Source organism: Papilio polytes, unplaced genomic scaffold (assembly GCF_000836215.1).
Source record: "Papilio polytes unplaced genomic scaffold, Ppol_1.0 DF824169.1, whole genome shotgun sequence".
NCBI classification, from domain to species: domain Eukaryota; kingdom Metazoa; phylum Arthropoda; class Insecta; order Lepidoptera; family Papilionidae; genus Papilio; species Papilio polytes.
Window position 1 is genome coordinate 4,620,952 of NW_013525035.1, and position 13,318 is coordinate 4,634,269.

The 13,318-nt window shown below is 34.4% G+C and overlaps 2 protein-coding genes across 3 annotated transcripts in view; both read right to left on the reverse strand.

The window, feature by feature from the left end:
• LOC106111445 overlaps nt 1–8,255 on the reverse strand; it is a 29,374-nt gene extending 21,119 nt beyond the window's left edge. The window contains exon 1 of one of the 2 annotated variants that reach the window (XM_013293550.1): nt 8,163–8,255. The gene's annotated coding sequence lies outside the window, so the exon portion shown is untranslated. Of the gene's footprint in view, nt 1–7,960; nt 8,139–8,162 lie in introns of those variants that run through there. The other variant, XM_013293551.1, reaches the window with a different exon arrangement.
• Nucleotides 8,256–8,568: 313 nt separating this feature from the next.
• The window catches only part of LOC106111391 (calcium-dependent secretion activator), a 29,701-nt gene continuing 24,951 nt past the window's right edge, over nt 8,569–13,318 (reverse strand). The window contains exons 25-28 of the mRNA XM_013293455.1: nt 12,687–12,821; nt 11,362–11,495; nt 10,767–10,872; nt 8,569–10,641 (exon numbers count right to left, since the gene is read on the reverse strand). Coding sequence (XP_013148909.1) covers nt 10,570–10,641; nt 10,767–10,872; nt 11,362–11,495; nt 12,687–12,821 — 447 coding nt within the window. The 3' untranslated portion in view covers nt 8,569–10,569. The remainder of the gene's footprint in view (nt 10,642–10,766; nt 10,873–11,361; nt 11,496–12,686; nt 12,822–13,318) is intronic.

The following is a 13,318-nucleotide window of genomic DNA, read 5'->3' on the forward strand; positions in this document are numbered from 1 at the left end:
ATTACCTTGATTATGACACTTATAAATATATCTCCACTGATTTTATTGACCGAATTCCTAAAAGAAGGAGGTACTCAAATCGTCTGTTTGTTTTTTTTTGTGTTACGGCATAACTCCGCCGCTAGTGGACCGATTTTGATAATTCTTTTTTTATCCGAAAGGTAGTGCTTGCAGGTGGGTCCCATTTTTTTGTTTAATTTTTGAAGTCAAAGACTACGACGTAGTAAAATAGTTTAGCTCAAAATCGCGCGACGAAATTTGAGGTCTTTTTTGCTTTCTTTGCTTATTGTAAATCGGTTCAGTAGGCTCAAATTACATAAATTTCCCCTTCGATACCCAAAAAAGCTTAAATTACATACATACAATACAAATGCAAACCACTAAAACTTAGTGTCCTTTTTCCCCTAATGCGGGATTGGGCATCCACGGTGACGCCATCTCGCTCTATCCTGGGGGCTTTTGGACTAAACATGCAAGAAACCAAGTTTTTCTTAATTCCGCGCAGAAGGAGTCGGGGGCGACAGGTAGTAATCGATACTTTAAATTACAAGCATTTAGTAAATCATGCTAATATTATAAATGCGAAAGTTTATATGTATCTTAGTGTAGCCTAAACTGCTGAAAGGATCTGGATGAAATTTGGCATAGATGTAGAGCATAGTGTGGAAGAAGACATAGGCTACTATCATTTTTTTTTTCATTCGACGCGGACGGAGTCATTGGCAAAAGTTAGTACATATATAAGTGTAAGTCAGTATTACGTTGTTTTCTGTTATATTTAAATAGCGTGGGAAGTGAAGACATGGAAAATGTCCAAATCCCAGTAGCGAATCAGATTTACATTTATAAATTACATATGACTATGAAAACATGAAATTTATATATAACGTCGTATAAACAGTTACTGGATATTAGACGAAGATATACGAAAAAAAATCCATTGAAATTCGCAGAGAAAACTTCGAAAATATATTTGATTTTAACATAGAAAATGATACAAGTAACAGCAAATAGCACTAAAATCATAATCCTATTCCCATAGAGCGCAGCAGGTTTTTGTCTTCCACACAACTCTACCATACGTCTTCTCAATCACTCCCTTGTTGATCGTATCACCTTTCAAGCAATCCATCCATCTGTTTCTAGGTCCTTCAATGTCTACTAAAAATACCCATAAAAACTCTCTAGTTTCAAGAATTCAAGAACATTTCCATCCCATTCTTTATCTTAACGAAAACAGAGATGGGATTTCGGCAGTGGAAGTTTATCTTTATAAACTATAGGAAACCGTTCTTGTGGAGTTTATAAAAGAAAACTAGCCATGTGTTTTTTCAAACTATCCTCTACATCAATGCCTTTCATCGATCCGTACAGCAGGTGACAAACAAACATCCATCCATACTATCGCATTTATATTTTTCATCACCAGCTTACTATACGTCCCCACTGAGGGGCTCGGAGCCTAAGTAAGGAGTGACTAGGCCTTAGTCAACCACGCTAGCCCACTGCGGGTTGACTTCACACATGTCTTTCAATTTCTTTGCCGATATGTGCAGGCATCATGATGTTTTCCATCACCTATATTAGTAAGATAAAATAATGTAAATTGACCATTCCGATATATATTGTTAACTGCAAGGCCAACCCGCGGTCGGCATTTGAATGTCTTCGCAGGTTTCCGATGAAACCATAAAGGTTAGTCTAAGTGTTTTAATATACTATAATTGTTATTAATAATTATACCATCTGGCATATTTCTTTATAATAATCTTATTAATATAAATGCGAAAGTTTAGATAAATCTTTGTCAGTTTGTAGCCTAAAATGCTGAACGCATCTCGATGTAATTTCGGACAGAGAGCATAGTCTGGAAGAACACACATTCTACACTATTTTTGTTTTTTTTTTTTAATTCCACGAGGTCGGAGTCACAGTCAAAAGCTAGTAGTATATAACAAAGTAGTTAAGTTTAAGACTTTACACGTAAAATTATTTTTTACGTAATAACCAAATGTTTACATCGAAAAAAAATTCAAAGCCTAAACTGTATGACAATTCATTTAGTTCATGGTCGTTATCATTCCAGTTAAAGAAATTATAGACACCGATTTCACAAAAATAAACTTCGTCCCGGGAAAAGCATAACGTATGGCAACATCGGATGACATAACTAATCTATAATTAGATAGGATTGCGGCAGCGCATCGCTGCAGGTGCGTAGTGTTGCCACTTGCGAAAATGCACCCCGAATTTCGGGTGTTGAACCCGAACCTCCGGCGCTCTGCCAAATGTTGCCAGGTGTGAAATAATTTCACATACATTCCGACAGGGCATCTTTTGAACTGTTTATTATGATAGATTTTAATGTCACGACATTAAACTTTGCAATTATTGGCAGTACATCAAGGGTTATGTAAATCTTACTAATATTATAAATGCGAAAGTTTAAACGGATGGATGTTAGAGTTTGTAGCCTAAACTTCTCAACGGATCTGTATGAAATTTGGCATAGATGTAGAGGATAGTCTGGAACAACAGGCTACTTACTATTTTAATTTTGGCGCGGACGGAGTAGCGGGGGAAAGCAAGTAATTTTATATTATTGGCTAGGTTAAGAGTAAGCGCAAACTTTGAACTGAAGGATCACACAACCGTTATGCGATTGTCGATTACGCAGCTAATTTAGTTTTACACAACTATAAAATCGAGCAGTATAACCTTCAAAGCGCGACTAAACAGTTGTACGATTAGTCAAAGGAACTAAGTTATATTAGGTATTGTAACGTAATCCTTGCATCTTCATTGTCCGATATTATTTACATCAGTGTTACCCAAAATGACTAATGTTTATAAAGCATTCGATGTTTTGTCAGTTGGCACGCGTTAGCTGAGTCATTCCGCAGTCAGAGAATTAATTTCGCTACCCATCTATAAGCGTATAAGAAAGCACGTATGTTTTACTATTTTTGTATATATTTGTATTGTGACTTTGATTCGGAGAACGTTAGTTATGAGTGTGGTACACTTAGAAAGAGATGGATTGCGTGAAAGGTGACATGATCAAGAAGGGAGTGATGACTGAGATGACGTATGATAGTTATTTGGAGCACAAAACCTGTCGCGCCGACCCTACGGGAGTCATATAAGGAGGAGGAGGATGATGAAGATGATGATGTATTTTTCCTTTGTGTCACACCGAACACTCCCTCGAGCCTTTGCGATTTCCATATATATTGCATCACGAAAATAATAATAAAAACATTTAGTTCATTTAGTTTCTGGCTTTAACGAAAAACAGGAAACTACAAGATTAATTAATTAATGTTTTAGTAAACAATAAATCATTATTCACCTTCTATACTTATATAATAATAAAGCGTAAACACACACTTCTTTGTTGCCAAGATGTCAGTAATTACAGCATGTTTTTGAATAATTCTTTTTTTTAATACAAAGCCCCACATTTACGTCACGCTTAAGGCGCGTATTTTCACGCTATTAAACTTCGGGGGTAAATATTTTGGATAAAAACCCTAATGTGGGAAAGAGACCATAAGTTGCTGCCAACATCAAGGAAGCAAGATTGCCAAGGTTTGTTGTCATGTCATTTTGACATTTGCAATTGTCAATTTGACACATGTAAACAATAAAATAATTTATGCTGATAAAATCGCACGGGAACAGCTAGTAGATTATAAGAAGGGAAGTAGGAATTAATATTAAGAGCTAGCGCATACTTTGACTAAACTATCGCACAATAGTTGTGCGATTGTCGATTGCTTGCAGCGATCAACTGTTTAGTCGCACAACTAAAAATGGAGTAGTGTGCGCCTAGGTATCGGTAGACTAAACAGTTATGCGATAGTTCGCTTAGCCAGTAATAGTTTCTTTTGTTTATTCGATACTAGCTTTCGCCCGCGACTCCGTCCGCGTGGTATTAAAAAAAAACAAAAGTAAATAGCCTATGTGTTCTTCCAGACTATCCACTACATCTATGCCAAATTTTATTAAAATCCGTTCAGCAGTTTAGGCTACAAACTCTAACAAACATCCATCTAAACTTTCGCATTTATAATATTAGTATGATTAGTTAAAAAAGACACACGATCAGTCTATCTTTGTCGTTAATTAATTATTAGGCAGCGCAAGCCCAGAGTTAAGACATAGTAATTTTAATGCCGTGATCCAGAAATATTTTGTTTATCAATAGTAACATTAGTAATAATAATATATAGTCTATGTTACTCACAGATAAATTACCTTTCTAATGGTGAAAGAATTTTTGAAATCAGCCCTGTAGTTTTTAAACTATTTCAATACATACAAAAATACAAATCTTTCCTCTTTATAATATTAGTATAGATTAACGCAGTGGTACAACGTTCTTTTGACTAACTGTATGTCGCTGAGTTTTAAATTCGTTTCGCAAAAAAAGTCCGTTATTGTGTTCACTAAACCATCGCTCCAGATTTAAATTTGGAACGTTTGACTGTAAACGTATTCAAAACGTGGGTTTACATTGTTTTAATATTGACATCTCTTTTATTCTTTGGGGAAAAACTGAGATAACTAACCGTTCTGTTGGATTTTAGAAATCGGATACGCAATGTCGAAGGTTTGAATCTGAAAAATAAGTGACAATCGAAATGTATTCTTTCAAATTGTTTTAAATCTTAAAAATTAATCAGAATGCATTCTTGTAAAACGAATTAACTAGATTTTTAACAGTAAAAATTCTAACACAGTAATTAATTGCAAATTCGCTGCATAACAGTTAAATAAATAATTACTATGTAATTAAGAGTTGCTTAACCGCCAGACAAAACCGCAGCAGGGATAATACGATTATATTCAAGGCTAGGAACGTGAAAATTGAACCCTATGTCTCAAGAATTTATTACAAAGTAGCACACACGACATAGTAAAAAAAAGTCTACGGGCATATCCCACCACTGGCTGATAGAGGCTCAGATAGCTTAACATCACTATCAGATATGGGAACAAAATCCGTTATTTCCATCAGATATTTTACATGTATTATTATCAGACAATTTAATATTTGGGACAGGCCCTTAGTAGTTTTCCAAACTATACTTGTAAAGTTTTATAATTCTTTTTGATATATTCTGAAATAATCGAAACTGAATTTAACATGAACTTGATAACCCTATTAAGGATGAAGTCGTGATGATTTTTTTACAAAACGTCGCGTCATTGCAACGGTTGTCGACCGAAAGCCGTACTCAATTGGCTTGCATTGAATTAGGTCTGTAAATGTACATTATGATTATTACCAATACTGTTTGCATTGCCAACTTATAAACTTTATTGTGTTACTAAAGCCGCTGTACACGGACTAGGTACTCCAAAATATATATCTGTTCTGTTGCAGAAACTTAGGAAATCCTCAATAATAATAAATTAATTACAAGAAAATTGTAAATGCGAAAGTTTAGTTGGATGACTAAAAAACAGTCTTTTTGCTTTTGTTTTTTTTTTCAATTCCACGCAGACGGAATCACGGGCGAAAGGTAGTATAAAATAGTATGTTAAGATTCGAATATAATGGTTCGAGATTGTCCAAGTGCAGGGCTTAAACGTGGCCCCACGACCGGAGGAAAAGAATCGTAATAACGAGCTCGCCTATGAAGGCGAGTATATGTATACTTGCCACCAATACACGTAATGTCTCGTAATTGCAAGCGAGAATAAAGTTTGGATTTTTTTTATAACATAAGGTGGCAAACGAGCAAGCTGCGACCTGAATCCGCCAAAATGGAGAAGCGACCGCTGCCCAGACATCCGCGATCGCAGATGCGTTGCCTACCCTTATCCGACGGAGGAGACGCACATAAAGAGGATATTGCCCCTTCCTATGCATCTCCTTCACCGTCAAATCCACTTCCCTTTCCCATCCTCTTCTTATAAGAAAAGGGTGATAAAGAGAAAGGGACTTAAATTAGGCCTCCGGCACTACACTCATCAGAAACGCGGAATTGCTTCCATTTCACGCCTATCTTCTGTGTGGTCGTGGTATACACCGGGCGTGCCGGCCCATTCTTGCGAAGATGTTAAAGCGGGCACTACCACTGTTAAACGTAATGTAACGTAATGTCTCGTAATTTCGAGCGATAATAAAGTTTGGATATAACTGTATCAAAGTAATAATTATATCATTGATGATAAAATCTAAACAATGTTTTTTTATAAACAATTGTATTTACATTGTATTATACTAGATTTGTTCGCGTCATTCAACATAATGTACAGTGTTGTTCAAACTTTATGGCCACTCGAAATTTCAATGCCTTACTCAGGCTACATTATAGTATTTAAATCTGACAATCCTTTTACTAAGGACTAGCTGTTGCTCGCGACTACGCCCGCGTGTATTTAACCTGTAGTCTATAACTCACTGATAACATAGCTAATGGTGAATAATTTTGAAATTGGCCCAGTTTTTGAGTTATTTCAATACATACAAAAATACAAATCTTTCCTCTTTATAATATTAGTATAGATATTAGCTATTTTATATGATCCTAGAATACTGTAAAAGCAGAAGGTTAAAGAAATGGGCAAAACTGAGGCACACTAAACCATAAAAAATATACATTTTTTTATAATATAAGGTGGTTAACGAGCAAGCGGCCACCTGAATCCACCAAAATGGCGAAGCGACCGCTGCCCAAAGACATCCGCAATTGCTTGCTGCAAATCCGCTTGCTCGTTTGCCACCTTGTGTTATAAATAAATAAAATAAAGATGCGTTGCCTACCCTTATCCGACAGAGGAGGAGACGCACATAAAGAGGATATTTTCCCTTAATATGCATCTCCTCCACCGTCAAATCCACTTCCCCTTCTCATCCTCTCCTTATAAGAAAAGGGTGGTAAACAGAAAGGGACTTAAATATGGCTTAAATGATTTATTTTGTAACATAATAATGCTTAGAAGATACATTTATTTTTCATAACAAATTCCTAACATAACATATTTAGTCAGCTACATTAAAGTTTAAAATTATCTTGAGAATTTTAACAATTAACTCTCCTAATGGGTAATATTATCTTGCAGGGCTACTTAACCCAGACATAGTGATAAGCCATTATCCACTTTACATACAGAGTGTTACTAAAGTGAAATATAGAGTGTTCTTTTTGGATGAAATAAAATTAAAGAAATAAATTAAATAGACAAAAAATAAATTTGGACAGAGACTTGGCCTGTATAAATATTGGGTTTGTCGTATTAAAACTGTGGAAGCAGAGAATTATACGGAGAACCTTCATTTATTATTACATTCATTATTTCTGTTATAGACAATTTTTTGTGCTAAATTTTGGTGAGGTAGCAACAAAATTTATTAGCCTGTTTAATCTTATTTGCTTGTAAATCAATTTTATTGAGTTAAAAATTAAAGATGTGATGATATAGCTTGCTTTTGTTTGATTGAATAAATTTGAAACATATGTATGATTTTATATAGTTTGTTTTCATTCCAATTCTCTCCAAGGGAATGTAGAAAAGTGAAATAGTGATTGGTTTGTAAAATGCCTAGCTAAGTTAAAAAATAATTAAATGAAGGTGTAATTTAAAAAGAATTTGTTTACTTGTAATTTTTTTCATTTAAATAATTATCGGATTCTAAATTAACTTAATTTACTATTTTCATTTAGAAAACATGAATAAATCAAGCATTTCTTTAATGTAAGTTATTTTTTAAATAATTATAACTTTTTTCGAGTTACATAATTTGCTAAAAGTATTCAAAAAGATATAGGCTAAGGTAATGCTATTTTCTGTATTCAATTAGCCTAACCCTCACCTACTGACACATTTCTATTGAGTCATTTCAAATAAGAATCATCTTTGCTATTTTAAGATACAGAAAACGCGAAATTTTGGTATTTCAAACAAATTCGCGCGCAAAATGAAAAAGTACAAAGACCATACTCACAATACGATCGACGTAACGACTTTGGAATGCAACAAATGCATCAGATGGTATAAAACTTTTTTCTTTTATTTTTTCAAACGTATATCACAAGCATTTCCGGATAAGTAACGAGTTAATGTGAGCAAAACTTATAAAACTATCCAGTTTTGTTAGTAAAGTAAAACGATGCGTTAAAAATTAAAGATTCCAGTCAAAAACTTACAGTTTTTTTCTTTAAATTCACTACATAAAAATACTTTATTGAAATTAAACTACACTCACGTTCACTTTCTACACTACTTTACTGCGAATGTCAAACTTTTTCACGCGCGAATGTTGCCAGACGTTTCAACGGTTAATCCTACCAAGTCTAATAAATTTTAAAATTGAGTAACTATTTTATTTAATTTCTGCTTGGAATAGAATTACTTTTGAAACATTATGAAATAAGACATTTTGACACACATGTTCTAAAGATCCTAACTTATATGAATCTAATATTTTCTTACTGCACAATTTTGATAGATTTCGGTAGGTACGCCAATGAAAAAAATTAAAGGAAACTTCTTAATACAAGTAAAGTATTGGCATTAGTAGCTTGGTAACAACAAGGTAAATAAAACATCATATGAACAGTAAACGTTTTATTGTAAATATTCTTTTATTTCCCCTTACATTCGCGATGCACTCATTACCAAAGCATTAGATATTCGCGATGGTTTTTACAATATGGCTCTAATAAAACCAGTTTATTATTCCAATATTATGTTACCATGAGTTTATAACCATCGCGAATTTCCCGAAATCTCGGCAAAACCTTAAGCAATATGCACAATGGCACTTCAGTCGGCTATATTATGCACTTACATTCTAGTTGACTATCATTTTCCAGCAATATCCCCGCCAATGTAAATGAGATGTGCAAAAAAAATACAACACTAATAACATAAAAGAGGTAACAATGACAAGAATAAAATTTTTAGGATTTTTCCATGGCAACATGCAATAAGTAGTCTAAGAAAGGATAACATTGTAAGTGATATTTGGATTTTTTTAATTTAAATTAAGAATTAACGTTATAAATTTACGTAATATAGAAGTATACTTTATAAATTTTTAAGAGAAACTTTGATTTGTGAATAACCTTTTAGTAATTTTTATTGCAATTTAAGCTCATGGTGTAGCAAGAATAGTATGATGATTAAAAATTGTGACCATAAAAATTTCCCGTGAAAGTAATCATGCAATATTGAAAAAAAAAATAAAAACACGAGAGAACTTATAGAATGAAGTTGATATTTGTGAAGATTTTTAACAGTACCATTATAAGGCGAATTAGCGCTTAGTAACCACTAATTTAAACTTTTATCTAAGAATTTTAAATTTGTTCTAGTTGTTTAAAAATTTGTAATGTAATTAGCGTAGAAGAATATTTTTTTAATAAAGATAATTATAGGAGTAAGTATTTCATAATAATTATAGTCATATTATTTTGACTAATTCAAGTTAAAGTGTCGATCTAAAGAGTTTTAAAGATAGTATTATACTACGGCAAAACAGTGTCTAATTTTAAAACTATGCATGTTTATAAGATCTTTTAATTGCGGTAATTTTTTTGTCTTTGCTTATGGTAACACTGACAATGTACGGCGTTGGCGCCATTGATTTATATTTTATAAACATGCTTTTACAATTTTATTGAAGAGTTAAATAGCTATTTACTGATTAAAACTTGACACGAGATTAGAAAAATATTGCTTTTTAAAATAGACAAACTTTGCATACATTATTACACTGTTGGAACTACGTGCTATTATTATTTTATAGGCGGGGCAAGAGGTTAAATTTTAAACTAACCAAATCCAGCAAGATTGTAACGTTAAATTACTGTTAATAATTAGAAGAATATTTTAAAAATAATTATAAGCCAAGAAAAAGGTGAGCTTCAAAGATAGGTTATAATAGCGACAAAACATTACAGTTAACTCTAACTTCAAAATATGCGTTCCTTACATTCCAATTTTAAATTTACTATGTCGATATTTTTTTAAATATACCATTTTACATAATCGACTAACATATAACGTTTATTCTGCCAAAGCGATATGTTTTCTTATTGTAGCATCGTGTTTCATGCAATTCGTACTTTTGTAATATAACCGTTTGTGTTATCAAATACTATATAATATTCACACCTAACAATCATTTTGCTCCGATAAACCAATAGTGGCCCTAACTGTACATAAAGCATTATTATAAAATAAAATCTAGACTTTAACACTAGTTTTAACTAAGCTATGCGTTTGCCACTTACATTAAATCGGATTATTACCGCCATTTTGTTGCCAGTTAATGGCTACTTCCTTTTTGAATTATTTTTTGTTTCTTTTTCGCTTTTATTATCAAAGCGATTAATTTATATGAGTCGTATTGTCTGGGAGTTGATGAGTTGATAATTTAGAATTATGTTGTGAGGCACAATTTTAAGTAGTAAGGTTAACAATACTGAATTAAGCATTCCTAAATGGTAAATGACGTTGAAGAAATTAAAATGATTGCGTCAAAAATAAAGTAAAATATGAGATCTCATCTCATTGAATAATAATATGGTATGAGATGATTTTTAAGCGCTAAAACCAAGACGAAGCTCCGCCGAGTTTGGTAGAAAGTTCACCAATACCGCGACCAAACATGTTGCCAACCTAAAAAAATAGACAACGAATTAGGGAAAATTGTCATTAACATAAAATATATTACATATATTGACTGTTTAATTACATAATACAGTAATTTAAAATTTATTTATTTATTAAATAAAAATATTAACCTTTCCAACGACAGCGCCGACGTTTCCCAATTTAGCGTCTTCAGTGAGAGATTCCAATTTAGACTTTCCACTTCTAGATCCTTCTTCAGACCCACCGTCGTCGCCGCTGTTGAAGCAGATCATATTATTATTTTAAAAGACGCATAACATACAATAATTTAGAACACAAATAAAGGACATTCTATTAAAATATAAATTATTTTTTTTTTTGGAAAATAAACATTTTCACAAAATTCATTGTGGCTCTCCTGAACTAATTATGCAACTGTGTTTCAAGAGACAGGACCTTCTCTTATACATTATCAAATTATTATTAACAGTTAGTTGCAACATTTAAAGAGATATATATTTGATTGAATACTCTATGATAAGTTGTTGCATCATGTTGGTAATACAACGCCTCGTATGAGCGAGACAGTAGTTTTTCTGTTAGAGTGAGAGAGTGGTAGCTGTAGAAGTGTATCCCAGTGGAGGGAAAGGGACAGCTGACCCAGTGTATAATATTGGTATTACAATGCCTCGTATGATTGCGAAAGTAGTTTTCCTGTAAGAGTGAGACAGTGTTATTTGCGGGAAAGGGAAAGGGACAGCTGACCCCGTGTCCTGCTGCGCGAGGAGCAGGCTGCAGGTGGTCTCCTCGGCGTGCATGCGCGCGGCCACAGCTTGGTAATTCTTGCAGTTCAGCTTGTCGTCGATGACGCCTTGCAGCTCGAAGTCGCTGTACATTTTCTGCAACAAAAACTTTACACTTTTAAACTGTACCTAAAGTATATAAATATTATTTGCCAGTAACTGGCAAGTTACATTCTTTTCCCATTTTTGTTAATGATCGCAGATTGAATGTCCATTAGTGTTATATAAAAGTAAATCTATAACATAGTCTTTTGACACAATTTACTTGTATTATAGATACTACAGTTTAGATGGAAGGATGTGTGTTAGAGTATACCGCCTAAATGGCTGAACGGATCGCGGTGATATTTGTTATCTTTGTAGAGTAAAGTCACGAACACATAGGCTATTCAGTTTTGTTTTTAATACCACGCGAAGGCAGTCACGGGTGAAAGCTTACATTATAAAATAAGGGTATGGCCAGGAGGTAGGGGAGGCAGTTGTCTTCCAAAAGACAATAATTGTAGAATATTAATAATAACTACTCAAAATAAGACCATACTTGTATATATATATATATATATATATATGACATGTTGCAAGTTGCCCCTGATAAATCTAGACAATATCATTGACTGGCGACGCTCAAGTCGTATATTTAACAGTGGTAGAGCCCGCTTTAACATCTTCGCACGAATACGCCGGCTCGCCCGGTGTAATACCACGACCACACAGAAAACAGTCGTGAAGTGGAAGCAATTCCGCGCTTCGTCTGATGAGTGTGGTGCCGGAGGCCTAATTTTAGTCCCTTTCCCTTTCCACCCTTTTCTTAAGAAAGGATGGGGAGGAAAAGTGGATTTGACGGTGGAGACGTATAGGAAGGGGAAACGTCCTCTTTATGTGCGTCTCCTCCTCCGTCAATTAAGGGTAGGCAGCACATCTGCAATTGCAGATGTCTATGGGCAACGGTCGCTTCGCCATTTCGGCGATTTCAGGTGGCCGCTTGCTCGTCTGTCACCTTTGTTATTAAAAAAACTTCTATCATTTAAAACTAAAGAAATTAGAAAAAACCATAGTATACAGTAGTTATGATTTAAAAATATATCCCCTACCTTATCCGAGTCCCGTAAACGCACCAGGTTATACTCTTTCAAATAACTCTATCCGTCATCTCAGTCACTCCCTTCATCATGTCACCTTTCAATCCATCCATCTCTTTCTACGTCTACCTCTATGGTCTACCAAATCCAGAAGTAACGTCTCTGTTGTTACATGCGATATAACAATGATTAGAATGTAACTATTGACCTTGAGTATGATGGAGAGGCAGGCGACCTGGTGCGGGTGCAGCGCGGGGCGCTCCGCCAGCCACGTGTTCACCATGTCCACCTGGATGTCGTACCACTGCTCGAACAGCTGCAGGATCCACAGCTCGTCCGTCACCTGTCACAGTTGCAGCTGATCACAGACTGATCTGCTGGACTGAATAACCTTTTTATCGCCATCAAAAAACATATTTGAAGAGTAACAGATGCCAAAAGGAGGTGGCTCAGCTTAACCGATACTGGTTGAGATCCAGTGTTGAGTTGGTTTTGCCAACAACCCCCTTTTTAAAGGAAACAAGCTTAGAATGATATTCGAAACTTCCAATTGCTATGTTTTATAGTCTTCTTCAAAAAATAGGAAAATATGAATAATTTACAAAGCAGTCAAAATTTTATCAGTTAAGCAACCTTAAACGGTGGTAAAGCCCACTTAACGTGTTAGCACTGTAGGGCTCGCCCCCAGTAATACCACGACCACACAAAAGACAGACGTGAAGTGGAAGCAATTCCGCCTACAACCTGATACCTCTTTGAAAGGATGGGAGAGTAAAGTGGTCAAACCCACATCTAAAGGAGGAAAAGCATAGTAAGGACTAATAGCTAATTGCTCCTTTA